The following is a 27,963-nucleotide window of genomic DNA, read 5'->3' as shown; positions in this document are numbered from 1 at the left end:
TGCATTGACCCTGCCTTTGATAAAACACAGTGGACCAACGCCAGCAGCTGACATGGCACCCCAGACCATCACTGACTGTGGGTACTTGACACTGGACTTCAGGCATTTTGGCATTTCCTTCTCCCCAGTCTTCCTCCAGACTCTGGCACCTTGATTTCCGAATGACATGCAAAATGTGCTTTCATCCGAAAAAAGTACTTTGGACCACTGAGCAACAGTCCAGTGCTGCTTCTCTGTAGCCCAGGTCAGGCGCTTCTACCGCTGTTTCTGGTTCAAAAGTGGCTTGACCTGGGGAATGCGGCACCTGTAGCCCATTTCCTGCACACGCCTATGCACGGTGGCTCTGGATGTTTCTACTCCAGACTCAGTCCACTGCTTCCGCAGGTCCCCCAAGGTCTGGAATCGGCCCTTCTCCACAATCCTCCTCAGGGTCCGGTCACCTCTTCTGGTTGTGCAGCGTTTTCTGCCACACTTTTTCCTTCCCACAGACTTCCCACTGAGGTGCCTTGATACAGCACTCTGGGAACAGCCTATTCGCTCAGAAATGTCTTTCTGTGTCTTACCCTCTTGCTTGAGGGTGTCAATGATGGCCTTCTGGACAGCAGTCAGGTCGGCAGTCTTACCCATGATTGCGGTTTTGAGTAATGAACCAGGCTGGGAGTTTTTAAAAGCCTCAGGAATCTTTTGCAGGTGTTTAGAGTTAATTAGTTGATTCAGATGATTAGGTTAAGAGCTTGTTTAGAGTACCTTTTCATGATATGCTAATTTTTTGAGATAGGAATTTGGGGTTTTCATGAGCTGTATGCCAAAATCATCAGTATTAAAACAACAAAAGACCTGAAATATTTCAGTTGGTGTGCAATGAATCTAAAATATATGAAAGTTCAATTATTATCATTACATTATGGAAAATAATCAACTTTATCACAATATGCTAATTATATGAGAAGGACCTGTATGTAAAGACAGACTGTTTTGTTGTCCATTTTTCCTGTCATTATAAAATAAGTCACTAGATGGCGGTAGAGCCCTGGTCAACAAACCGGAACTGTTGAAACATCGTTGTATGTTTTGTAGGGACACATTTCAGGGACGTACTGAATTGTCAACAACAGCACCTAAAGGTAATTCAACTTGTCCAATGTATTCTCTTGAGTCGTCGAACTTTATGCCCCTACAATGAAATATCATCACGGTCACAGTGCATTAGCTAAAGTAAAGCCGTCAACTTTAGTGTCTGAGTTGCATGATATAAAGACAAAGCTAGGTTGCTCTGCTAACGTTAGCCTGCACCTTTCAAGTGTAATGTTTCATTGGACATTGTGACGATTCATTGAACCACATTGTTGTTTAACTTGAGTATGTAACGACCGTCTGAAAACTATGAGAAAAATGTGACTGTGTCGTGTCCTATGTTTGTGTGCAGAGTGCTACATGTGTCACTCATCCAGAGCAGTGACAGCCAGCAGCAGTGAAGCATGAATGTGAACCAGGGGCAGGGGACGGTGGGTAGCGACCCGGTCATCCTGGCCACGGCCGGGTACGACCACACGGTCCGCTTCTGGCAGGCCCACAGCGGGATCTGCACCAGGACGGTCCAGCACCAGGACTCCGTATCCTTCCATTGCTCTGACCGACAGACAGCCTGTTCTGACAAATGAAAACTGATGTATATTTACATACACAAACATGTGCAAGCTTAAACACCAGTTAAGATTCATATATATATATATATATATATATATATATATATATATATATATATATATATATATATATATATATATATATATATATATATATATATATATATATATATATATATATATATTATATATATAAGCAGTGAAAGTGACAGTATGTCTTAAATGTTGTGTCTCAGATGCTGTGTGAAAAATGCTTGATGTTAATTAAGCGCACCTAGTTTCTTTTTTTTCAATACCTCAGTGAAATCAACATAGATGCAGTCAAAGTAGCTGCATTTATTCATTTATTTTCTTGTATATGCATGGGATTTGATGGTATAGTTGCACATCAGCCACCGCACAGTGACTTTTATATTAATATTCTGATATTTGTAAATTGTATTGTATAGTTTTGCACATAATAAATCATTTCATATTCATTGGTTTATTAAAAACATATTACTTCAGCTGAAAAACAGTGTTTCATGCTTAAAGAAGAAAAATCTTAAACATATTTGTTGTAATTCATTCATAAAAAGGGTCAATACAAGTAGAGACTACTAATAAATCGTCAAATTATAGTTTAGCTGTAAAATATTCCAGACCTAAACAATCCACTTCCTTAACATTTGCTTCCAGCAGGTAAATTCACTTGAGGTCACCCCTGACCGGAGTATGATTGCAGCTGCAGGTAGGTTAAGATTTTTCTTCTTCCCTGATTTCTGTATATTTGTTTCATTTTTTCATAATTTACTTGGATTTGGACAATTAAGTTAATGGCTGCTGCATCTCACAGTAGCTTACTCTCTCTGTCTCAGGTTACCAGCACATCCGCATGTACGACCTGAACTCCAACAACCCCAACCCAGTGATCAACTACGACGGTGTCAGCAAGAACATCACGTCTGTGGGCTTCCATGAAGACGGCCGCTGGATGTACACGGGCGGAGAGGACTGCATGGCTCGCATATGGGACCTGAGGTACTGCAGTTTGACAAGGAAGCTCGCTGTGCTAAAAAAAAAATACATTTGCTTTGCCTGCGTTCTTCAGCCAAACCTAATTTTGTCCTTCCCGCGCTGCTCCTACCAGGTCAAGAAATCTACAGTGTCAGAGGATATTCCAGGTCAACGCTCCAATCAACTGTGTGTGCCTGCATCCCAACCAGGTCAGACGCTGACCTGTGAACTTTTTGGATTTTTATTTTCTTTATTTATTTTATTTTTATTTATTTTTACTTTGCAGGCCTATTAGATTTTTTTAAATAATTACTCTTTATGGTCTTTACTTTTATAAACTTTTTTCTCTCTTTATTTTAGTAGCATGTTATTTGTGTTGTGTGTCTTCCAGGCAGAGCTGATCGTTGGAGACCAGAGTGGAGTGATTCATATCTGGGATCTGAAGACGGACCACAACGAGCAGCTGATCCCAGAGCCGGAGGTCTCCATCAACTCGGTTCACATCGACCCAGATGCCAGTTACATGGCGGCGGTCAACAGCTCGGTCAGTATGCTAACACAGCCTGAAAAGGGCTGCTATATGTCCATACTTTAAGTCTGTCTGTTTTACACGATTAAAGATCCTCTTCAACAGGGTAACTGTTATGTGTGGAACCTCGCTGGCGGCATCGGAGACGAGGTGACGCAGCTCATTCCCAAGACCAAGATCCCCGCACACAAACGCTACTCCCTCCGCTGCAAGTTCAGCCCCGATTCAACGTGAGTGCACACTATGCATCCTTCTACCCTTGTTCGCCCTTCCAACGATAATAAGTATTGTTATTGCAGATAGTATAGGGCTCAGGGTTCCTACCAGGTATGGAATTAAATTCAAGTGATTACCAGGTCTGGATAAGTATTGAAGAAAGAAAATAGTATGGAAAAATATTTCTTGTCAGTCTATTGCCCTTACTCACTAAAATATATTTAAAAAAAATACAAATCAAAACAAGCCACCTTACATTATACCGGTCGTATGATGTGCAGCTAAACAAGCTGGCTGGAGGATGGTGTCTGGTTACCATGGAGGTAACCCAAAGCTTTCACAGAAGCATGAATTGAAAAAGGTCTCGCGACTCTTTCATTCATTTTTAGCAACTTATCAAAAGTGTCGAGCGACATGCTATAAATTCAGCCTTTTAGTTTTTACTTGGTCTTGAGTTTGGGCAAAGAGAGATTGTCATGGGTTGATTTCAGAAGCATTGTTGTATTCAGATGACAATTATCCTGGAAATTTGAGTCTTGAACATTTCAATTAGAAAATGTGTAGGAAGTGAGGGCTTTCTGGATGTTACTGCTTTTATAATAGTGAACCTTTGTGTCTTGTCTTCCCTGTCCTCTCCTCCAGCCTGTTAGCCACCTGCTCAGCGGACCAGACCTGTAAGATCTGGAGGACCTCCAACTTCTCCCTGATGACGGAGCTGAGCATCAAGAGCAACAACCCCGGGGAGACGTCCAGAGGCTGGATGTGGGACTGCGCTTTCTCCGGAGACTCCCAATACATTGTCACCGGTCAGTGCACTGTGCCCTGGCTGGCAAATGTAGTTATTTCAGACATAAACAGACATAATAAGGGGAAAAAAAAATACTATATCTAATGTATTTATAATTTAGTACATTTGCAAAAGTGTTGCCGTAAATGCAAAGTACATTTTGGTGATACTTAGCATTTTCTGCCCTTAAAGTTGCAAGCTGTGCGTCAGTTTTTTTTCTGTACCAACGCCCATATTTCCAGTGAAGTATACGGTATGTGCCGTGGAGAACAATGTAAACAGTGTGGTGTTGTGGCATAGATGGAGGCGTCAACACAGATCTCCTGAGGGCTGTGTACTATGAAGGGAGATTTAACAGATAAGCCCGGTATGTTGTGTCTAGAGCCAGAGTTTTCAGTGTCACAAAGGGTGGCTCTCTTTTTACCTGGCCAGATCACCACCCATGGTAACTTAAGCTGCACGGCCAACCTGCTCCCAACCAGGCTTTTGTTCAGGGTTTGGTATTAAAATTGGGCTATAAAAAGTGTTGCCCTTTTGTGAATCTACTTGTTTTGGAAATCGAATCCGTGGGTTTAGAGCAGTGTGAACTGTTACATCGCGCTGCAGCTGTTTGCCACATGCATTCAGTTATTGATGTTACCCGGCCATTTACACACACAGTGACTATTACAGAAGCCTTTTGTAAAAAAAAATCACAGGTTGCAGTGCAGAAGCAGAGGCAAATGACGCATCAAAACGCTCCCCTTACATATGAACGCGCACAGAGCCTGAAGCAGAAACCTCAGGTTAAAAAATTGATAACCACCATGGTGATACCCATAATCCCTGATCATGGGTTTAGTGCCTTTAACCCTCTGGTTTAGATAACCCTCTCATAGAGAAGCAAGGTACAGGTTTTATAAGTTAACAGTGTGACCACCAGTGTATAGTTTACATTCAGATTCTGACTGTGTGTTTCCCCTCCGACAGCCTCCTCGGACAACCTGGCCCGTCTGTGGTGCGTGGAGACCGGGGAGATCAAGAGGGAGTACAGCGGCCACCAGAAGGCCGTGGTGTGTCTGGCCTTCAATGACAGTGTGCTGGGCTGAAGAAGAGGAGGAGGAGGAGAGATGAAGAGACAGGAGATGGCAGACAGTCTGTGCACAGTTGGAACAAGGACAGAAACACATCTTTAGAAAATGACACCTCATCATTTTATAAATGTGCAGTTTGCAGTGTGTGTGTGTGTGTGTCATCTCGAGAAGTCAGAGACTCGTGTTTGAACATGTTGAATCTGAAGCGGTGTGACCCAAGATGTCTGCAATGCTTCTTTCTCGTTTTTTAAAGTATTCAGCGTTAGCGGTGAGGCCATAACAATTCATGAAGTCAAAAATCCATCTTAAAGGGCCAGGCGCACCACTTTGCAGCTGTATGGGAAACAAAACCTCTGTACTACTAACTGCATAGAAATGTGTCTGATTTAAATACATAACAGAACTACCCTTTATGTTTTTTTTTAACTTCATCAGTAAGTATGCGCAAATCAGGAGATTGTTTTTCGACTCCTGGTTATTATAGTATACTGTATTTATCATTTTAAAAAAGGACCAAGTTATCCACATTGACTTGGATGTGCTGTTGGGATTGATTTTTCACGTGCGATATGTATCATTCATTATCATTCTCTAGACTCTTTATTTAGAGTTTAGTTGTAAATGTCACTATTTCCAAATGATCACGTGGTGGATAATGAAGTAAAGATGACATTCACAGCAGTTTCCTCGATTCTTTTTTTCTTTCAAGTCCAATGAAGAAACTTTGGCTTAAACAACAAGTCTTTTATTGGGCAAAAATCATCATCATTCACTGCGACAGTAACGGTTACACATAATTACACTGCAGCAGTGGCTTAGGCTACAGGAAGTATAAAAAAAAAAACTATCTTTTCTTCCGTAGTCTCTGTAGCGTTGTCGCCAGAGAGGGTATTAGACATGAGGAGAGTGACGACGGGGCTTTGGCGATAACCGCGACAGCCTGTCTCCATCGCTCTCTCTCTCTCTCTCTGAAGGATGGAAAACGCACTGGGAGGCTTGGCTGCTTCATTGGTTTACTGGCGGTCGTAAACAGTCAAAGCTACCTTTTGTTCTGGGTGTTTTTTTTTCTCTCTATCTCTCTCTCTCTTGTAGAGGGAGCTAAAAACTTTTCTTTTCCCTGATCTTTTGCTGGGGAGGAGAGGAGAGAGAACACACACACACACACACACACAGGTCACTCTGGCAGGTAGTAGAAGCACACGGACACACAGATGTTGCTGGGAAAGCAGATGTCGATGCAGAAGTAGACCAGCCTCTGTTTGCCCGGGCCTGGAGACAACACAGAGAGCATGGTGAATAGAAAAACAAATCTCTAACACAATCTCCATAGGGGAGACAAATCCACTTCTACTGTTGACTGGTAGAACCTACACACATGCCTCTGTTAATACAGAATATTAGCCCATCATTCTGCAAATGTCACACCATCTACAGTAATTTGATAAAGCTGTAAGTGTTTGGCAGTTAAGGCTAAGTAACTGAATTAGTTCATAAATCCCTTTGGCATATTAATGATGAATGTTTTGGCAATATTGACTTGTTATAATACATCTGATTATTGTATGATGTTAAAGCTACTTCAGAGAAGGTAACATTTGAGTCCAGCATCACATTCCTGCCGAGTGGTTAAAAGGTCGCTGCAAGTCATAGATGAGGCATTTGGTTTCACGTTGGACACGTTGGTTGGATATGAAGTTGCCAGCTGACTAATTTTAAAAACTCCCTTCATGCAGTGTGTGTGAGGCCACTGCTTCTGGTGTGTAACATGAGCATGCGTACTTAAATATTATTTACGTCAACATGCCATTTGACACCTATTTTTAAGGGTTGCATAAGGACTTCACATTATCGATAATCAAAATAATCTTTGGCTGGCATAATTATTCATTCTTCTTATTGTAATGAAAAGACCAAAAAACTGTCTTTTTAGTCTGTGAGTGAATGCTCTGACTTTCCCACCCTGTCTGTAGCAGTTAACGTGAAGACCATTTTCGACTACTGAACACATATCTTTAAAAAACATGTTGAAAAGTGTATTGTAGTATATACTTATTTATATATTTATAGTATATATTAGAAGAAAAAAAGGCTACAGCTAACATCAATCAAAGTAAATTCAATTGTGTATTTGTTAAGGACAGTGGGGGATTAATACACGTTTGGTTCTGTCCTGAGTATGGTAGCAGGACGGTGTTCTTGTGATTATGTCAAAACAAACCACATTCCACCCCTTGCAACAGTGTGGCTCACTGATGTGTTTTGGAAACAATGGAGCTCTATGACAGGGACACACAGATAATGCATAACCAGAGTGGTGATCAACGTTACATTTTTCCCCCAAACCTTGTCCTTACACCCATTTGATGTGTATATACAGTGGCTTGAAAAAGTATTCATACCCCTTGAACTTTTCCGCATTTTGTCACGTAACAACCACACACGTACATTTATTTTATTGGGATTTCATGTGATAGACCAACACAAAGTGGTGCATAATTGTGAAGTGGAATGAAAATGAAACATGGTTTTAAATTTTTTTTATAAATAAAAAACTGAAAAATGTGGCGTGCAAAAGTATTCAGCCCCCTGAGTCAATACGTTCTAGAACCACCTCTCGCTGCAATTACAGCTCCAAGTCTATTTGGTTATGTCTCCACCAGCTTTGTACATCTACAGACTAACATTTTTGTACATTCTTCTTTGCAAAATAGCTCAAGCTTCAGATTCAGCGTCCGGTTGGATGGAAAGCGTCTGTGAACAGCAATTTTCAAGTCTTTCCAGATATTCTCAATTGTATTTAGGTCTGGACTTTGACTGGGCCATTCTAACACATGACTATGCTTTGATCTAAAACCATTCCATTGTAGATATGGCTGTATGTTTAGGGTAGTTATCCTGCTGTAAGGTGAACTTTCACCCCACTCTCTGTTCTTCAGCAGGGACAGGGAAACTGGTTAGAGTTGATGGGAAGATGGATTGAGCCAAATACAGGACAGAAAACCTGTTAGAGTCTGCAACTGACTTGAGAGTGGGGTGAAAGTTCACCTTACAGCAGGATAACTACCCTAAACATACAGCCATATCTACAATGGAATGGATTAGATCAAAGCATAGTCATGTGTTAGAATGGCTGTCAAAGTCCAGACCTAAATCCATTTGAGAATATCTGGAAAGACTTAAAAATTGCTGTTCACAGACACTCTGCATCCAATCTGACGCTGAATCTGACGCTTGAGCTATTTTGCAAAGATGAACGGGCAAAAATGTCAGTCTGTAGATGTACAAAGCTGGTAGAGAGAGACATACCCAAATAGACTTGGAGCTGTAATTGCAGCGATAGGTGGTTCTAGAACGTATTGACTCAGGGGGGCTGAATACTTTTAAGTTTTTTATTTAGAAAAAAAATTGTAAATCAGATTTCATTTTCATTCCACTTCACAATTATGCGTCACTTTGTGTTGGTCTATCACATGAAATCCCAATCAAATAAATGTACGTGTGTGGTTGTGACGTGACAAAATGTGGAAAAGTTCAAGGGGTATGAATACTTTTTCAAGCCACTGTATGTCAATCCTAGCATTAATGCCACCGTGGCTGCTCTCACCGTCTGCCCTCCTGGTCCAGTGGACAGGCCTGTCCTGACACAGGGCCTGCAGAGGCTCCTCCAGCGTGGACACATCCACCGCACTGGCTGACAGCACTCCCAAGAACTCTGTCTGCCTCCGGGTCTCGTTCACAGACAGCTGGATCTGAGTCTGCCGAGGACAGTTTCACAGCATATCAGTGATTCTTGACAACTGGGACAAAAGGTCGTCTTCCATATGTAACTGCTGTTATGTTTAAAACTAAACACATTTCAAATTGTAGATGTTATTAGGGATTAAGAATAGAATGTCTGGAGCTCAATTATCCCCTTAAATTTAATTTGATCATTATTATGTCAAATATATGACACTTGTTATCTTCTCACGACGTCCAAAACAGTGTGTCCTCAGAGAAGGTTTCAATCTTTCATGTGCAATAAAATCTATTAAAAATGTACTTTAATGATTTAGAAAGAGCTTTTTTCATCAAAAGCAACACTAAATAATCTCTCATATCAATAAAAACTGTTTTTCTACAACACATTCATGTTTTATAAGGTTTCTAAGTGGTGGGACACTTTTTGTCACCACCGTCAGACATTTCATTAAAATGTAATAAAATCAGGCGAAATAAGGGGCAGCTGTCACTTTGAAGGACCTCTTGTCAAATTTTACCTCTGCAGAGTACCTTAGAGTCAGACAGGCTCTGATAAGTGTTGTAGTTTTAGAATATTTTACATTCCGAATCTTGAAAGACCTGTGTCACAACCATGATATGTCAACACCGACTTACAATATCTGAAGAAGTTATTTGAATTTTTTGGATAATTTTATTTTCCTGAAGTAGTTCATGCTAGCACCTAACATCAACAGAAAAAAACAAATGGCTACTAGATAAATTCCAATTGTTATGTTTAAGAAATGTTAAATAGGCTATGTATGTCAACACAGTCAGACAGGAAATCTGACAGAGTTGACATCTGACGGTGGTGATAGGCCAATGACGGTAAAAAAAACAAAAGCTGGGAGGTAGTGTCAAAGCTTAGCTCAGTAGCTTAGTATATGTTGGATACATACATGTCATTTAATTTGCCGAAACATAGGGTTTGTATTTTTTCAACATTGCACCCTGTTTTGTCCCACTTCTCAAGAATCACTGATGTATCAACACAACATAACAACAACAGGTGGAAAAGTGTTGCTGTCTGCAGGAAGATTAATGAGCTGCAGTGTAATTTAATAAGTCTGATAACTCACATTCAAATCAGGAGGAATATGAGGAAGAGAACCGGGACTGAAACCAAAGCCACTATAAGCCTGATGTCTGGGCTAATCAGGCCACTACGGCTTCACATTTGCGCTTTTATTCACCACAAAGGCTGAGTGTAATTGCAGCACTTACACCTCTGATTGGCTGCGATGGTGAATCACTTTAAGTACTACGACACTCGACCGGGTCACGTAACTACCAGTTATCCAAACCAAGAGGGCCACTGTGCTGCAGAACACGGGGACACACCATCTCCATCCATAATGCGGCCTATCGTAGATTATGTGACCACAATCAAAAGATAGAATGCTGAGGAGCTGTATTAGTTATGTGACACCACAAGGCAGGGTCCCTTAACGCTATGTAGGCTCGGCTTTTGATGCGTGGAAATGGACCTATTGTGCATAAAGATGATAAGAGAAACTGCTATTCCATCTCAGCCGTGCATAGCCTTTCAATCAGAATTAAGAATCAATCAACACAAATCATATCTAAGGACCAACTATGGATCTCAATGAGGGAGATCCAGGTAGCCTATGCCTGCCATAATGCAGGCCCTCCCCTGACTACATCCAACACACCAGGCTGTATTTTAATCCAACAGAGGAGTCTTAAAGGCTAAAAAGCCCCTTGCACAGAGTGACCATTGTGCCCACTCCAAGGCTCAGGCTCCATAGCCGAAGCCTCCTGTAAGAGGATCCTGGGGGGGGGGATCAGATGTGCTACAGGAATTCAGCCGTGGAAGCACAGAGAGAGAGGGAGACTACATGGCTACTCCAAAGGCCCTGTACGCTTCACCCCACTCTTTGTTAGGAGCAGCAGCGAGGTAGTCACACAAAACTAATGAAACTGCTCTCAGTGGCGTGAAGCTACGAGTCACGGTTCAGAAATGCCAGTTCACACATTAGTGAGGCATCGGCTTTAGAGAACACCTGGCAGAGCTGAAAGGGCAAAAGCGATGTTCTTTTTCATAATTTGCCCTTTCTGCGTGTGTTCCCGCCAAGCTCGGGGGTCTCGCATGTCGCAAATGCAACGAGGCGGACCTTGTTATGTAACTCTACCGCTCGGTTCTCACATATTGAAACACGATGCATATTGTGATATTCTACATAGTTCACTGAAAAAGTAAAAACAGATGAAATACAAGTTGTCTACGATCTGTGTGGTCTTATTACATCCCATCCCATTATATTGTTAATTCAGCGAACAAATTGAGTCAAAACTATTTGGTTCAAATTGAAAACCTGGCAATTCGAGGCAACTAGCCACAACATCTAGGAGTGGAGGTTGTAGTTCATAAACCGTTTAAAAGTTGAATTTTTTCTCTTTTTTTTCAAAATATTTTTTTTTGGAGGTGACGATACGATACAGATACCACTAAACATGAATATCACGATATATTGCCGTATCAATATACAGTATTAAGCACAGCCCTAGCTGAAATACAGCCACTGTCGTTACCTGCTGTGTGGAGTCCTCGAGGAGGGAGTGCACGTTGTCGTAGTCAGACTTCTCCATCTTTCGCAGGAAGCAGCCCTCCTGCCCCACCGGTTTGTAACAGATCAAACCCTACCACACAACAGCAGACAATCAGACATCTTTCTTTTCACATCTTTGATCCACAGACCTCCAGTCACACAGTCAGAACATTGTCTTGTTGTGCGTATCACCCAGACGTACACGTTTGACATCAAAGAGAACAGTTGACGTCTGGTTGGCGGGCGAGGTCACTGAGAAGGTCACCAAGTCATTCTGCTGGTCCACAACGGCAGACTGGTTGATCAATATACCAGCCTGATCTGGAACTGTGATCCGGACCACCTGTGTCCTCTACAAAAAAAAACTTAAGATGAATTTATGCAAAGTAGGGAAGACAGGTTTTTTATTTTCTTCTGCTTGGTGCAGTGACGGTCCCATACCTGAAGATGAGGCCGCGACAGCCAGAGATGTCCTGCCAAGCCTAGGGCGATGATGACCAGGAGCAGAGAGGCTGACAGGCTGAACCAGAAGGCCTTGCGTGGGAAGTGGGACTGGGACAGGGAGGTCGCAGCAGAACCCCCATCCTGAAGACAAGTCAAACAATAAAGATTGACAGACAGGCTGTTCAAATATTACTTGACATGTCCGTATGGGACTTAATAAAACATGTGGCAGGGTTGGAAACTAACACCAGCCTCCATCTGAATGTATGTAAATGATCCCAAGCTCCTGAGATTTTCACGAGTCTCAACAGATGCAGACTTACTATTAGGGCCCCAAGCTATCAAGGGCCCCATTAGACGCCTCATAAGCTTAAGGTTAAGACAGTTTATTTATTTTTAAATTTTCAATTAATACATTTTTCAGAATCCCTATGCTAAAATGGCATTAGAATGCCAGAAGTCATGAGTGTCAGGGCCTCAAGACCACCTCTCCTCAGTCCACACTGCACTGGACTATTCAATGATCTTGCTGTGCATCTGCAGAAATTATTCAGCAGAAGAAAGTAAACTGAGAAACATATTGGAGTACAGAAAAATGAAGAGTAGTGGTGCTGAAAAGAGGCAACACAAAGGCAGTGTGAGGAAAACCAAAAGAAAATAGGTTTCACATGGGTCTTTTCTTAGGAAAATAAAGATTTAAAAAGTTGTAGAACAAGGGATGTAGGGGTCTGTGTTTGCTTTTGGCCCCAACATGACTAAATCCGCCCCTGCCTACTGTGCAGCTGTTGCTTGCTTTTAATGTAGCAAAAGTTTGCTCCCTTGACATGCATCCCTCCCTCCCCTCAGCTTACCGTGCACTGTGCTTCCTCCAGGCCGCCGTCCGAACGTTTCCAACACCTCACCATCCTGTGTCCCTTGACGGCTCCTCACTCGGTCTGCTCCCTTCTGGCAGCTACCGGCACGGAGCTGTGGTCATGACCAGTGCTGCCTGAGACTCAATACACCTGCCCAGCTTCTCTTTGTCCCTAAAGACCCCCCCCCCCTCCCACACCCATTCTTCCTCCTCCTCCTCCTTTGGTCTCACGGCTTCCCTCTCAAAACAGTCATCCACATCACACATCACACAAAACTCCTGAATCTTGCCAAAACTCACATTTTCAAGTTTCATCTTCCTGCAATTTTCTCCTGTTTTCCCCCTCCCCCAATGCCTTGGCTGCATACTCAGTCTGCATCTCTGACCTGTATTTCCTTTGCCCCCCCCACCCCCCTTCCCCCCTCACTCAAACACACGCTCACAGGAGAGGAATTGGCCGGCCGCCCTCCCCAGACCAGACAATAGACAAAGGGGTGAGGCAGGCGCAGCTCGGGGAGCCTCTCTCATCAGGCGAGAGGTGATATGCAGCATCCAGCAGATGACAGCCCAAGGTGACTTTTAAGAGCAGAACTCGGGGGGGGGGGGGGGGGGGGGAGTTTGCCGTGTGTGCTTTGAAGTGAACTTAGAGCCACAGAGAGGATGATTCATTCATATAAGATTAGATTTTATTATGGATTTTTGAGCAACTTCGATAACCAAAGACAAGTCACGGAAAACAGAATGTAAAAGGAAGATGCGAGTACTTTTAAAAACATGTATACCAGTGTGTTGAGCAATAATGTTTCACTACTGAAACAACATGACTAAAGTGGGTATCAATGCGCTGACCTATGAACATGATGCGAATGTACAAAGACTGCTAAAGACGGTTAAAAAAACAGCTGTAAACCTGAAAACACACATGTTACCAAACACACTGGTGTCTGCTCATTTCCCTCTCTCAGTTTGACCTGTAGTTGCTTAAGGAGAGATTACATCACAGACAGGGACAGGGTAAGGGCCTTTAAAGTACACTCAACTTCCTCCTTTTCCTCAAAAAAGGTACATACACTGTACTCCTTTACTTACTTCTAGGCTTTAACACTTGCATGACATTGAAACAATACTGGAAATCATTGTTCTTATGTTATTAATAATAAACAATCACACGCTCAAATTAGTTTTTAATAATGGAGCCTTTGTCTCCTGTGTCACACAGCTGCTAGCTAGGTTGTGGTTGTGGCTTTGTTATATATTTATCTCATTGAAAAAATATTCCCTTTTAGAAGACGGTGAAGCCTGGCATGTGACAGCATATGGCCTTAAGTTGTGTGTTTACTGCTGCGAAGCTATCACGTAGCTGCGCTTCAGTCCTGACAGAGAGTGGCATCCCTCTCTCATCCCTGCAGCGCCGGGAGAAGGTCCGCGATGCTTTCCACGTAGTAGTCGGGCACCATGCCCAGCCGCTCTGCACAGCCGCTCTGCTGGTGGGCCTGTGCGTCCTCCACGGTGCTGACCCCGGTGAGCGTGAGCAGGGTCTTCAGGCCGCACACGGAGCCCAGCATGATGTCTGTGTCCAGGCGGTCGCCCACCATCAGGCAGCGGCCGGCCTCCACGCCGAACTGGGAGGCCACGCAGTCGAACATGAAGTGGCTGGGTTTGCCCACCGTCTGAGCCTGCCGCTGGGCCGCCGTCTCCACGCACTGCAGCAGGCAGCCTGTGCCTGTTAGGAGGAGGGGGAGGACAATTAGGATGGGTGATCTTATATTTGACTAATACCCACAGCATCTGCATCAGTAATCAAAAGTCAAATCAAGTTCAATTGTTAGGTAAGCTCTGGAAAACTAAATCGGTTTATGGTTCAGGCATTGTTTGTTCAACTCAGCTAAACTTTTAAATACTACCGATTACTTCTGTGTCCTTGACTCGTTTTACAGTTGAAGTCACACTGAAATGTCATTTTAACATTTCTGTCTTTTGAAATGTGTCAGAGCAGATGTGGAGCTTGTAAGTTCAGAAATTAAATGATGGAGCAAAACCTGTCTTCGAAAATATGTTGAGTATCTATACAATAATCAACATTCAGCAAGGTTCTGCATCTGATAAATGTTTTATAATCTAAGCATGATTCAATGTGATTATATTAGAAGTCTATGCAGGTTTGAGTGCATGGTGCACAATTAGATCACCCTAAAAATGAATCATGGTTCCTCATACACAAAAGGCCACCAACTATAGGCTACCTAAAAGTTTGGTGTGCATAAAGCTCTACTAATTGTAAACAGCATGTGGAAATCCACTTTAAACCTCTGTAATGTGTCTGTGCGTGTCCCTCCCTCCGTACCTGGGACGGCCTTGCCTCCTTCCAGGGGCAGCCTGGTGTCCCTGTTGGTCCCCACGAACAGGCAGCCAGGCTGGGTCAGGTACTGCATGGCTCTGTTCAGCTTCATGTAGCTGAAGTGTTCATCGAAACCCACCACCACCGCCTTCACCTCGGGGTCAAGGGGCACGTTGGCCCAGTCGAGCGGCTTCCCAGAGATGTGGTCCGGTCCCACCCCGGTCTGCTGGATGCCCACCGCCTCCAGCTCCTTCGCCATAGCGTTACTGCCCACCAGGTAGACCCTGCTGCCCTGCAGCCCGCACACCGTCTTCAGGTACATGGCGCAGCAGTACGCCGTGCCGAACACCTCTTCTTCCTTCGCGTTGAAGCCCAGCGTAGACATTTTGTCTGCGTACATCTTCCTGGTCTTGGTGCTGTTGTTGGTGACGAAGATCACCTTCTTCCCGTTCTCCTTGAGCAGGTTTATGACTTGCGAGGCGCCGGGGATGGCCTGGTCCCCCCGCCAGATGACCCCGTCGCAGTCGAACAGGACGCTGTCCACCGAGTCCAGCACCTCTTTGACGAGCGCTCCGCTCAGCCGCGTGCATTTTGACATAACTCAGGCTTTCGTTCCCCCGCTGTTCGATTTAAAATTGATAGCCTACCTATCCGCCGGCTACGTGATGTTACTACGGTACACTGCTTTCCCTGGCGACTAGCGAGCGAAGTAACGGACGTTAGCGAGAGCTGTCATAAAGTGCGACAGTGCCGTGTTGTAAAATGCCCCTCCCTGCCTTTAGAGAAAGGACAAACCGGTTCAGTAGATAGGTTTTTCAACTGTAGTGTAGAAATTTACTCCGGATAAACCCCATTGACCAAGCCTGACCTTTCACTGAGTGTTGCATCAATTCCCCGTGGCTACTTCCGCACCGGCTTAAAGTGACAGTAACCCTAACCCACACACGATAATGGCAGTTCCACTTCCGGTAAAGCGTCTGGCACTATCCCCCAGACATTTATAATGTCTATGCTATCCCCTGCTCACAACCTCTATTATTTATTCTATGCTATCCCCTGCTCACAACCTCTATTATTTATTCTATTCTATACTCACACCTTGTTTTTCAAAGAACCTGAGACTTAATACTAAGCCTTACAGTGTTTAAGCTAAAAGCCAAACGCATGCCTATTTGCAGTTTTCTTCTTATCACCCTGAGTCTTTGGGGAAGTCTTCCAAACTCAAGTTACTGTTTTTTTTTATCATGCAATGAAAAAATGTCACTAAGGGTGGCCATTGAATGGAAAATCCAACAACAGCAAACTAAATTCAATTGATATCAGTGAACCAGTACCCCTGCTGGCTCCACTGACAGACACAGAATTTTCTAACTCTAGAAAAATGTCAATTATTAATAATACTTTTAAATCGTTACCTACTCTTAAACAAAGTACATCATGCAATTAAATTACATTAGATGTGTTGATTGTCTCTAGCTTTTGTAAACTTAACTGTTTTAGTTGATGGCAGGTGAAGGATAAAAAGGGATTGAATAGAGTATCCTCAGCTGTCAACATTTAACTAATAGACAATCATTTCATATGACGAGATAACTTTTGTATTTGCGGACAATGTTGCCAGAGTTTTCCATGTACAAGATAGACACCAGAGCCAATAAAGAAATCACCAACATGAACTTTATTTCTTAAGTCAGTGGGTAGTTGTTAGGGACAGAAAATCCCAGGGAACATAAAGTAAATGCAGTATAAAAAAAAAACAGAAGGCATGGCAGTATATATATATATTTTTTAGTTGCCTTTCTTAAGAACAGGTTGGGGAGGGAAGAAAATCTCTCCCAGGTTTCGGAGTAGGCCTCTGCTGTAGTGGTATCTTTTGGAGTGGTCCGGTGCCGCTGGGCTACATAGGTGGTCCGCTGTTGAAGTCGGGTGGCAGTGCTGACAGACGTAACCTCGGCTTTTGTACCACTCGTTGGACGTCTGGTTGACGAGGGCCAGGTAGGTGTGGAACAGGGCGTAACCTGCCAGCAAGAGGAAAAGAAAGACCAGGAAGCCCAACATGAAGACGATTCGAGGGAAGGTCAGGAACAGATGCTGTGGAAGGACAGAAGGGAAAAAAACATTAACTTGGAAATAAACATGGGCTGCAGTACAATGTCGTTAGCCTCATAGCATAATTGCCTAAATCATATTTACTCTAATCCACTTTTACTCTACATCTACTCTATTCTACATCTACTTTATAACCCTTAAAATATGACTTAGGCAATTATGCTATTAGACTAACGAAAAGTAGACGTAGAGTAGAGTGGATGTAGAATAGAGTAGATGTAGAGTAAAAGTAGAGTAAATATGATTTAGGCAATTATGCTATGAGGCTAACGATGAATTATAAGAGCAGAGTGGCACGTCAGCAGTCGTACCTGTACAATAAACACAGGCCCTGCTTGCTGCTGCTGGCCGTAGTCGTCTATGTAAGAAGCGGACAGGAGGCCGGAGCGCAGTACGGCGTGGAGCAGCATGTCTACTGTTAGCACCGCCATGTCGCCCGCCATGGCGCACACGCTGAACAGGTAGAGCAGGAAGTATCGTGTGTTCTGAGCACCGATGCAGTTGTTCACCCACACACAGTGGTGGTCAAAACGATTGACGCACCTGTTGCAGAGCCCTGAAATACAGACAGTGTTTACAATAAGCATGATACTAATGGTAATACACCCCCCCGCCCTCCCCCAATGTGGACAATACCAGATATGTGTCCTTGTTAAAAAGGTAATGAAACCAATGACGGGTTTAATATCATTCTCCAAATGGACAAGGCAAGATCTTTAGAGTCCTTGCTAATTTGTCGGTTAACTGGTTTTTATTTTTATTTATTTTTCCACATTTTGTGTATGTTAGCTGATGCATTATAGTCTGCTGCTGTACTTTTTAATTAATTAGTTTGCTTTTATTGTGAAGCATTGTACTAATAAACGTATTAAACTTATTGCTTTAGCTATCAAAGCCCAAAAGGAAGAACACAATAGCAACATCAGGGTCCCCATAACAAAGTACTCACTGCAGTGTTTGGAGCGAGCCGGCTTGAGGAGCTGGCAGGTGGGACAGGAGACTCCCGGGTGAAACAGCCTCCTGTCGTACGGATAGACGAGCAGCTGGCCAGCCACTTTCTTCTTCGTCACTGTGCCTGAAAGAATCCAAAATGGAGCCAGATGAGAAAAAAAAATCAAATACTGCAGAGCAATAACACATGTAACTCAATACACATACTCGTTTCTTGGGCCCCAATTAGACACTTTTAGAGGTCTGGTGAATTGTTCCCATTAAATGTATCCTGTCCAGCATGAAATAAACTCCTGAAATGACCCTGAATTATAAAAGGCGTCGTTTAGACTCTATTAGGATTTTATAATTAATGTGACTGTGCGATAAATTCTACAAGAGGGCCAGTACAAAGGTAGACCAGCATCACTTTTTACAAGAGTAAAAGCATATCAATACAAGCACGCAAACTCAAATGTATTCCAAGCCGTTATATGAAAAGACTATTAAGTTGATTTCTGATGCTGGGTACCCAAAAGATATGAGGGTGGAAATGAGAATAGTGGCTATATCTGACATGGGATACATCTGCCTGTCTTACTGTACCATGGGGTGATGCTGTGTGTAGCCTGTCTCGTGAGCTGAGTACTAGAAAATTGTTTTACCGGCCTCCAGGTGACAAAATGAAAAAGCCTTAGTTTGTGATTACTCCTAAGACTCCATTAGAATATGGCAGCACACTATGGAAGATTGTCCTGTGATAAACGCACGCCTTACATTACAGGTCAATGGAACTGAAGTGGACACGTCTTACATATCAACAAGTCAGGAGAAGAACAGGACAGAACCTCTCTTACCTCTCTTATTTAATAATAAGTTCTAACTGATGCCGATAACAAATTATCTCAGACTATACTTATGTGTACCTGGATCTCTCTTGATGCACAGGTAGAAGAAGAAGGTCTGGATGGCCAGCAGGACATAAGGCACAGACAGGCTGGTTAGAGTGGTCTCCATCTCCCTGCAGAAGCCAAAGACCTCGTAGGTGAACTCTGCATACACAGCACACTCCAGCAGGATGTGCAGGTAGATGAACAAGTTGTTCCTGCAATCGGAAGTGGAGGATTGCAAATATACACAGGAGTTTGATTAATTCAACACTTAAATACAATATTAAAACCCACATGTCTTTATTTACTTATAGACTACTAACCTTTGATGAAACAGCCTGTGCAAGGCCCACTGTGAAAACCTTTGGAGCCATTTGGGCGTAAATGGTGAAAGAACCTGTGAAGAAATAGCCAACAGCTCTCATTGTACTTGATAATACAGTATGACTTCTGTACATTGTTATACAGTAGGCCGACAGCGCCACGCAGCGTCGTCTTGTGGTAGTACAGGCAATAGGCTTAATTCCTTACCTTTACTACTGAGTTGAAGAGGATGCTAAAGGGGGTCTGCTGCTGGCCCGAGTATCTGCAGACTAGGATTATACATGTCAGCACCACCACGACGTAGATAGCGAACAGCGTGAGGAAATCCATGTCTCACCTGGCAGCTTCACAGACACTAAACAACAGGTTTATGGCACAAACTCACTCACGTACCAAAGTCAACAACAAGAAGATATAGTTACAGACAGATAGAAATAGTGTTACTTATTAAGTGATTAGGTCTACTTTGAAGAACCACACACGAGAAAATGTGGAGTGTGTATTTTGAAACGACAACTTTACATTTGGGTGCTAATGTACGTCAGTGCACAACGTCAACAAACACGCTTTCTTTACTATTAAACTCGCCCTATTACCATAACTTCCCCCCTCTTCTTACCTTCTAGTCGAGGTCATACATAGCTGCCTTACAGTGTTAAAACTCAAATAGTGTCAGCACAGTTGGACCAACTGAGTTGGTCTGGTTAGCGCCATGGCCACCCGGCTTCACTTCTGCTCCCGAAGAACATGTAAACAATGCTACTTCCTTAGCATTTAGAGGGCTACATTAAAACCTTACAGCTGATGGCTCGCGCCAACCTGCTGCAGGGGGGAGCGCGAGAGGGGACCTGTCTGTGTAGCTACCTAGCTAACAGCTACATTTCGGTACAGATTTAAACAAATTCCAAATATTCATATATTTTTCCACAAAAAAATAGCTTGGAAAGATCCACACTTTTTAAAGCATAATGAGAGCGCAGTCCTTTTGCACATTTGAATAGTCTTGAATGCCCTCTATCCTGATTGTTCCACAGAGTAAACATAATGGCTAGGCTATATCCTATCATCCATCACTATCACACAATTAGCATCAATGGAGGAAAAAAAGGAAATTATCATCCCTGGATTTAAAATTGTTCTATGTCTTTATCAGAAACGTTGCTTGTTTTTTTTCTGATTATAGTTGAAATGTGATTCCCCTAAACTTTCACTTGGATAAAGCTTTCTATAGGCCTATAGTATTATTATTACTATTCTCTAAACACATTTTCATTGATTGATTGATTGATTGATTGATTGAAGAAGGTCAGTTTATTACATGAACATGGCACATTACTTACATCACATACAGTCAGGCCACTCAACAAGACTGCACTGTTTATTTTAATTTATTTTCTTTTACATTTTGGCTTTCTGCCCCGACATAAATACCTAACTTTGCAGTTTACGCATTGTTTACTCTGTATTGCAATCCCAACAGGGCATCAGGGGACACCTGTTGGATCTGGTTGCCGACATGGCCAGACACTCATGTTACAGCTCACAGTGTTGGAGAGGGGAGCATTACTCCGGAGCTCCACATCTGCGGATGCTGTTTAAGAAGGTAGGCGATGTGTGGCTGTGCTGAGCATTTCAGGTGTTTCTCATGTTAGATATGCAGTTGGTGTACAGTTTTTGCAGTCACAGTTTGCAGTTTATTTAAAACTTTTCATCACATTAATAAATAATGCATTGCTAGTGCTCATAAATATATATTCTTCCAGGTCCCTTGTCTTTTAAAACAAATCTAGAGTATATTGTGGACATGCACACATGTATAAATGATGTCTCAGAAGAATGGTCTTTTACAGTTTTCCTTACTGAGTGAAACATTATGTTACATTACATTACATTAAATGTCATTTAGCAGACGCTTTTATCCAAAGTAACTTACAACTGGAGCACACATTCACACACCGACAGCAGCAGCTACCGCGCAGGGTGCTGGCTAACTATCAGGAGACATTTAGGGCTCAGTGTCTTGCTCTGGGACACTTGGAGATTGGGAATCGAACCACGTCCGTCATCTTTTCACACTTGAGTAAGTGTCTTGGCTGTAGTGTAAGAGGAGAGTTAGATTGAAGTGAACAGTGTCTGTGTGGAGACACAGTCATTTGTGTTTAATTATTCAGTTGGTGCCCAACTGCCTATTCCTCAGTGTGAGCTTTTGCCTCTAATGACAGTTTACACTCCAATAACCTGCAGGCTTTATCAATTACTTTCTCTTCAGCTGCGATAATTCCCATTTCATTTTACTGACTGCAACATGTTAACTGCTGTTACATACACACCTGCTATTCACTTAGCATCATTTAATAAGTTTGCCTGAGGTGATAACTGGCTTCATAATATGATAACTGCATTTTGATATGTTTCCCATTTACATGATGATTTCTCATATTCAAGGGTGGAAGTAACTAATTGCATTTACTTTTGTTATTGCAATTAAGTAACTTTTGTGTAGTATTTGTACCATGAAATCTGCATACATTTTTAATTTAAATAAATCTTGTGGCAATTCGAACCTCTCGTGTATATTTACCACCATGCAAGCCACTGTAGACAACTTAACCCTTTTTAAAATATTACATGATTTTATTCTTAAAGATAACTTAACAGACATATACTGTATGTGTTGCAGTGGATATGTAGGGACTTTAAACATTTACCTTTAAAAATATTTTATAACAATAATATTGATCATTGACAATCCCCCACCGTCCCCCCCCCCCCCTCACATGACTAGCCAATTGAGAGCATTGCATTGTTGTTATGGTGAACTGAAGCCATTGTTGTTGCCAGGATAAGAGACCTGAGCCCTGAACTGTTCCTTGCCATTCTTCTCAGAAAGTCACCGTGGGGCTTGCTGGGTCGGATGGACCTCCATGTTCTTACTGGATGCAAGAACGTGAAGCCTCTGTTGTTTGATTAAATACTCTTTGCTTGATTATTAAATACTCTTTGCTTGATTATTACAGCCTTATGATCTCGCTTTCTCACTACAACAACATTGAAGATGCAAATGTGTGTTCTGTCATTGTATCCTCCTTATACTTAATATTATATTATTTATATTGATGCACCTGTTTTTTATTGTCAGTCCTCAATTGTTTTCACACCAGCTTTGACCTAAACTCAGCCTGTGATCCTGACTGTGTCTTGACATTCGGACTTATCCCCAGATAATACATGTCCTATTCATACAGTATAAGGTTTCTCTGTACAGTCAGTATAAAGGGAGGGGAGCATGTGTTCCTCAGTATTAATGACAGGGGTCTGGGTGGAGGGGTGCTGAAGATTCAGCTCATAATCCTACTAATCCCACAGGCTAAAGTCTTAAATTGCCCCCCTGCTCCCTCTCAATGGAGTGAGCATTTTCACACGTGGAAACATGCACACATGGACAAACACAATCCCAGGCAAGCATACGCTCCAATTAGGACCCATCAGGCTTCCTTCGCATCGACTCAGAGTGATTCTGGGCCAGTGGCGGTCCCTCGGAGAGCCACTGTAGCCGAGAGAGGAGGGGGAGGAGGAAAAAAGACACATCGGTGTATTTATAGAAGAATGAGGCCTCACAATAGCCTTTTTGGAGAGAGAATTATTAAGGAACCGAGGTGCGCGGGTGCACGCGTCCCAGTTTTTCTGATTAACACTGTGCGAGCGGGCTGCTGTGGCCCTAGGATGAATCAGAGATGAGACGCAGGACGCAACTCCTTGACACACTCACACAGAGGCACTGCAATCGCTTCTCACGCACACTCACCCCCTCTGCACACGAGGACACTGCTGTGGTTTCAAGGTGGAAGAATGGGGCGAGGTTGAGTGATCAGGGGGGAGTTTTTTTTTCTTCTTCTTGTTCTTCTTCTTCTTTTTTTTTTTTAAAAGCATTACATTTGAGAAGACACATTGGATACCAGGCCGCTAGCAGGCCCCCCTGCTATTTGACATTTCAAGATGAAGAAGTTTTTGCAAAACAAAAAAGGCAGATACTCTTTTCGGCAGAGCAAACGCGGCCCTCGGTGTCCTGCTAAAGATTTCTGTAAGTCTTTTTTAACCAGCTTCGTTCCAACTGTGTGAATCCTGCCGTGGCTACGGGAGGCTGAGGAGCACATCATTAGCTTCCAGCTGAGTTAGGGGCTGTAACAGTTGGTTATTTTTAGCAAGGCCCAACTTGTCAATTTTTTTGTAATTAACTATTTGTCAAATCAGAGGTGTTTTTGTATGTGGATTAGTTCATTCCCAGTTTTATATTTCAGTCCAATTTTTGGCCCTAAAAGTGCCACAAGTGCCTTTTATTTTGCCAAAATTCCCTTATTTAGTTGTTATTGAATGTCATTTGCATCTCTTACCTGTTTAGAGGTGCAGTGAGTGGTGTGCTCTGTCACCCTTGATTGCATAATTATAATTCAACAGGATGGGCTTGCATGTGCAGTGTGTAAAATAAAAAAAGAACAAATTGCTTGAGGAACTTTTGTCTCCCAGACTAATTAAGGTCACAATCTCTGCGATGGCTTCATTTGATTGGCTGCTTTGGCGTTTGTGAACCAGGTCAGGGCGTGTGTCATGGTTCAGGGTAGAGGGGTTGCAGATGAGCAGCACTCTTACCTAGTGCAATTTGAGACACGGGAGATAGCGGGAGGTAAAGAGACAGTGCATGAATGCCTAGAATTGGAGTTTTCTTAGAACACACAGAGGATTATTTGATCCAAAGGTGGTTTTATGAAATGTCGATAGACTGGAATGCATTGGCTGTTGGTAAGTGTGTTTTTGCTTTATGTTTTTCAGCATGCTGTCTTATCATCTCACACTTTTATCTCTGAAGTGAAGCTCCAAAGTGCCCGTCATTATAAGACCCTACATATCCCCCATTGTTAAATCTTACTTCCTTTTTTTTTGGTCCTCCAACGTTATTTTCTATTTTCACCTGTCCTGTCTTCTCCTCCCCTGAAGTGCTCAGCATGCCGTCGTCCAACCAAAGCTGGCCTGAGGAGTTTGGCTTCCTGCTGGGCGGGACTGGACCCAGCTACATCCTGTGTGTGGAGGAAGGCAGCAGTGCCCACATGGCGGGGCTGCAGGCCGGGGACCAGGTCCTGGAGATCGAGGGCCACAACGTGTCCACGCTGGGCCCCCAAGCTATCATCACCATCGCCCAGACTCAGAAGAACATCCCGCCCAGCATCGGAGTGGTGTCCCGCATACAGCAGGTCTCACGGCTTTTTTTAATCCATCACAGCAATAATGCATATGTATGACTATGCTAGGTCTGTGCTAAAAAAAAATCCATTCTGCGATATATCGTGTTATCTATTTTCATGATATCTGTAACGAGTTCCAACTCCAAAAATCAATATTTTGAGGAAAAATAATTGTTTCGCTGTAAATGGTTTGTGAAATACAACATCTGCTAATGTAGATGTCGCAGTATGGGTAGTTGCCTCGAATTGCGGGGGGGGGGGGGGGGGGGGAGGCATTCCATGTGTTGTGGTAGAGTGAAAGCTTGAAGCAGCATGGCCGACACGGATGACAAAATAAGAGCGGCCCCTTCCAAACACAAAGCTTAATATCGCTATATGCATCGTATCGCCTTATATCATATCGTGACCCATGTATCAGGATGCGATCGAGAAGTCCTCGCCAGTACCCAGCCCTATAGTTCATGCCATGTTATAGTGAAGTAATGGTAACCCATTGGGGGGTATGGTCTAGTCTTCAAATATATCCATAATTCATATTTATTTTCCTCCTGCATTACAGATGGACATCGTACCGGGTCCCGACGGTCGTTTTGGCTTCACCATCGTTGGAGACTGCCCCCTGCTGGTGGAGGACTGCTCTCCTTGCTCTCCAGCCGGCCGCGCTGGCCTGAGGGCCGGGGATTACGTCATGGAGGTCAACGGCATCCCCGTCCGGCAGCACGAGACGGCCGCGGCGCTGATCAAGTCCTCCCAGGGCCGGACACTGCGTCTGGGGGTGCTGTGTCTGGGCCCCAGGCAGAAACACAGCCTCAGCATAGAGGACAGTCAGTGTGGTGGAGAGGGGGCCGGACTGGACCGTAAACACAAAGCCCTGGAGTTCAACAGGAAGGTACAGTATGAAGTTTGAGAATGAAGAGTCAATGGATGTTCCCTTTTATGTCGCTAAGGAGATTCTATACTGCCAATCAAATTCAGATCAAACCACAATCTCACAAATTTCTACTTTTGCTTATGTAGTCGTGAATATTGACTTCTTTCTTTAAATCAGGCAAATGGTCGTAGTAGTACTGTTCTTAACAGTTGATTCATTTGTGGAGTTTCATACACTGCACATGTGTACGCCTTTTTAAACAGTAGTATAGTGCATGAAAAAAAATCTGAAAGGACAGGGATAATACAGGAAAATGAAAGTGACTTCAGATGACACATTGTTATTGTTACGACCCGGCACTGGGTAAAAACCCACTACAGTTTAACCAGCTTGGACTCAACCTGCTCCCAGCCTCTTAACATCACTGTGTCTCATCTCTCTTGTCAGGTGGAGCAGATCTTAGGTGAGGAACCCGAAGTGAAAGAGAAGCTGTTTGCCGTGCTGAAGCAGTACGCGGCTGAGAAGAGAGTGGAGTGGTTGGCCTCGGTCCTGCCCGAAATACTGGCCACCGACGAGCACCGACAGCTCCTCTCCAGCATCAGGTAAGGACCAAAACAATGGACTGCCAAATATACTAACAAATAAATGACTGTGGAGGGCATCATTCTTCTAATCCACCCTTTGGAACCATGTCAAAATGTAGCAAAGTGGTCAAGCTTTGACCATATAAAAACACATTCTTTTTGGGCTTTCTGAGACACATTTTCATGTAAGCAAATCATCTGTCTTTTGAATATTGCTGGAGGAACCTTCTTGTCATGTCTTCCCCCTCTGTCTCTCGCCATGTTTCCCGTCATTCTCTGCTGTCGTTACCTTCCCACAACAGGCTGTGATCCGAGGACATAGGAAGCAATGCAGCCGCTACTGCAGTCTGTGTGTGTGTGTGTGTGTGTGTGTGTGTGTGTGTGTGTGTGTGTGTGTGTGTGTGTGTGTGTGTGTGTGCGTGTGTTTGCGCGTGTGCGTGCGTGCGTGATACAGCAAAGCTCCCAGTGTTGTTTGATCATTACTCCCACTATTGGTTTTGCATCCCACACATATCCCCCCCCCCCCCCCTGTGCTTGTCCTTTTCAAGCCCCCGGTGAAAAGTAAAAAAATAATCTGCAGGGATTTGATTCACGATGACAAACCTAAACAGGCTTTTCCGTCACTCGTTCTGTTGCAGGATGGATTAGAGGGAGAGAGGGGGTGGGGGGAGGGGGGGGGCGGTGGGGGGGTCTCGCCTGCTTTTCCAGAGCTAAACTTCAGGTTTAGTTGGGGTCCCCATCTGCCAGGTCGGGCTAAATCCGCACTGACCCTACAAATTCCTTAAAGTGTCATCTGTGTTAGTGAGAATGAGAGACGCAGAGGGGCCCCAAGCTCAAGAGTTGTTATCGGGGAAATAGGGGGATTGGCAAAGTGAGCTGAATTCTCAGCATGGAGTGAGTGTGTGATGGTGAGCCACAGACAGAATTAGTCGAGTACTCGCTTAATGAAAAACTAAATTTAATTCTGGTGGCTCTGTATCTGAAAGAAAAAAGTCGGTTGGAAAAAAACCTGGAGCTACACCCAACCATTGTCTTTCATCTTTTTGTAGGTGTGTGGCAGTGTGTTACTATGAAATGGAATAACGCCAAATAACTAAACCATTTTGGTTGTCTTTGTGCACACATGACCGGTGCTCCTGCCTTTCTCTAAACCCCCCAGACAGTTTTGTCCACAGATAGCATTTCTTCCACAAGTACAGCCAATCAAACCCTTTTATTCTCTTACTACACTGGCATCCTCCACTACTACACCACTTTTAACTATTTTTAAGCTGTGTTAATATACCACTATGAGGATTTCTATCACTATGATGTCAGCGTTATAGTAGTTCTGTTACAGTGACTTTAGGAGATGTGATTTTTCTGCCTTAAAGCTGGGGTATGTGATTTCTGATTGGTCAAAGTCAACATGAGCTGTACACTTTGACCAATCAGAGCGAGGCTCCGATTTTCTGTTCTTATTGGCTGTTGGGACAGTCCATTCACTTTGGCACAACGTTGTTGGTGTAGAACGTGTCAGGGAGGGACCATAGGGGAGGGACCAAAGAGAACAAGTGGAGCGGTTGAGGTATTTGGATTCGAATCTCTATCCCAACTGCCAATTTCTCCCCAAATCCTCCACCCCAGCTTTAAACTGATTATAAATAATTAACATCAACTCAAAATTCCTCGTTGGTATTTAAATAATGTTTTTTCCCTTAACCCCTCATCTCACAACTCTCTTTCCCCCTCTCTCTCTGAGGGGTTTTCTGATGGATTTTCTTCTCATTATTTTGTTCATCTCTCTATCTCTCTCTCTCTATCT

General features: G+C 43.3%; 5 protein-coding genes across 5 annotated transcripts in view; 2 read left to right on the top strand and 3 right to left on the bottom strand.

Annotated features, from left to right (window-relative positions):
* The first annotated feature begins 1,025 nt into the window (after positions 1–1,025).
* On the top strand, positions 1,026–5,919 carry mlst8 (MTOR associated protein, LST8 homolog). Its single transcript, XM_080049455.1, has 9 exons — positions 1,026–1,124; positions 1,427–1,613; positions 2,325–2,376; positions 2,504–2,666; positions 2,776–2,851; positions 3,034–3,186; positions 3,277–3,401; positions 4,030–4,193; positions 5,144–5,919. Exons 2-9 carry the CDS (start codon positions 1,479–1,481, stop codon positions 5,260–5,262), a joined length of 987 nt encoding a protein of 328 aa, XP_079905581.1. The 5' UTR covers positions 1,026–1,124; positions 1,427–1,478; the 3' UTR covers positions 5,263–5,919.
* Positions 5,920–6,421: 502 nt separating this feature from the next.
* On the bottom strand, positions 6,422–12,928 carry bricd5 (BRICHOS domain containing 5; the record flags this gene model as incomplete). Its single annotated transcript, XM_080048997.1, has 6 exons — positions 6,422–6,516; positions 8,852–9,002; positions 11,563–11,670; positions 11,782–11,931; positions 12,021–12,164; positions 12,875–12,928. The coding sequence occupies 6 exons, from the start codon at positions 12,926–12,928 to the stop codon at positions 6,422–6,424; spliced, it is 702 nt and encodes a 233-aa protein (XP_079905123.1).
* Positions 12,929–13,575: 647 nt separating this feature from the next.
* Positions 13,576–16,103, bottom strand: pgp (phosphoglycolate phosphatase). The gene is made up of 2 exons (XM_080048912.1): positions 15,221–16,103; positions 13,576–14,599 (listed from the first exon to the last, which is right to left on the bottom strand). The coding sequence occupies exons 1-2, from the start codon at positions 15,810–15,812 to the stop codon at positions 14,274–14,276; spliced, it is 918 nt and encodes a 305-aa protein (XP_079905038.1). The 5' UTR covers positions 15,813–16,103; the 3' UTR covers positions 13,576–14,273.
* Positions 16,104–16,871: 768 nt separating this feature from the next.
* Positions 16,872–20,222, bottom strand: zdhhc4 (zDHHC palmitoyltransferase 4). Its single transcript, XM_080048752.1, has 7 exons — positions 20,087–20,222; positions 19,675–19,822; positions 19,467–19,540; positions 19,180–19,358; positions 18,273–18,398; positions 17,635–17,879; positions 16,872–17,305 (listed from the first exon to the last, which is right to left on the bottom strand). The coding sequence occupies exons 2-7, from the start codon at positions 19,795–19,797 to the stop codon at positions 17,003–17,005; spliced, it is 1,050 nt and encodes a 349-aa protein (XP_079904878.1). The 5' UTR covers positions 19,798–19,822; positions 20,087–20,222; the 3' UTR covers positions 16,872–17,002.
* Positions 20,223–23,463: 3,241 nt separating this feature from the next.
* grid2ipb (glutamate receptor, ionotropic, delta 2 (Grid2) interacting protein, b) overlaps positions 23,464–27,963 on the top strand; it is a gene marked incomplete at both ends in the record, with an annotated part of 37,427 nt that continues 32,927 nt past the window's right edge. The window contains 4 exons of the mRNA XM_080049087.1: positions 23,464–23,548; positions 24,460–24,713; positions 25,264–25,593; positions 26,023–26,177. Coding sequence (XP_079905213.1) covers positions 23,464–23,548; positions 24,460–24,713; positions 25,264–25,593; positions 26,023–26,177 — 824 coding nt within the window. The remainder of the gene's footprint in view (positions 23,549–24,459; positions 24,714–25,263; positions 25,594–26,022; positions 26,178–27,963) is intronic.

Source organism: Ammodytes marinus (assembly GCF_949987685.1).
Source record: "Ammodytes marinus genome assembly, chromosome: 20".
In the NCBI taxonomy this organism is placed as follows: Eukaryota; Metazoa; Chordata; class Actinopteri; order Uranoscopiformes; family Ammodytidae; genus Ammodytes; species Ammodytes marinus.
The sequence above is the reverse complement of the archived record's forward strand: the minus strand, read 5'-3'. Positions and strand labels throughout refer to the sequence as shown.

Coding starts and splice junctions, on each gene's coding strand:
- mlst8 (XM_080049455.1), top strand. CDS start 1,479: ATGAATGTGAACCAGGGGCAGGGGACGGTGGGTAGCGACCCGGTCATC. Junction 2,667..2,775: donor GCTCGCATATGGGACCTGAG/GTACTGCAGTTT, acceptor TGCTCCTACCAG/GTCAAGAAATCTACAGTGTC. Junction 3,187..3,276: donor TGGCGGCGGTCAACAGCTCG/GTCAGTATGCTA, acceptor CCTCTTCAACAG/GGTAACTGTTATGTGTGGAA.
- pgp (XM_080048912.1), bottom strand. CDS start 15,812: ATGTCAAAATGCACGCGGCTGAGCGGAGCGCTCGTCAAAGAGGTGCTG. Junction 14,600..15,220: donor AGGAGGCAAGGCCGTCCCAG/GTACGGAGGGAG, acceptor TCCTCCTAACAG/GCACAGGCTGCCTGCTGCAG.
- zdhhc4 (XM_080048752.1), bottom strand. CDS start 19,797: ATGGATTTCCTCACGCTGTTCGCTATCTACGTCGTGGTGGTGCTGACA. Junction 19,541..19,674: donor TCTTCAACTCAGTAGTAAAG/GTAAGGAATTAA, acceptor ATTTCTTCACAG/GTTCTTTCACCATTTACGCC. Junction 17,306..17,634: donor GGCCTGTGTTTATTGTACAG/GTACGACTGCTG, acceptor GTCCTTCCACAG/CATCTGTTCCTGACCTTCCC.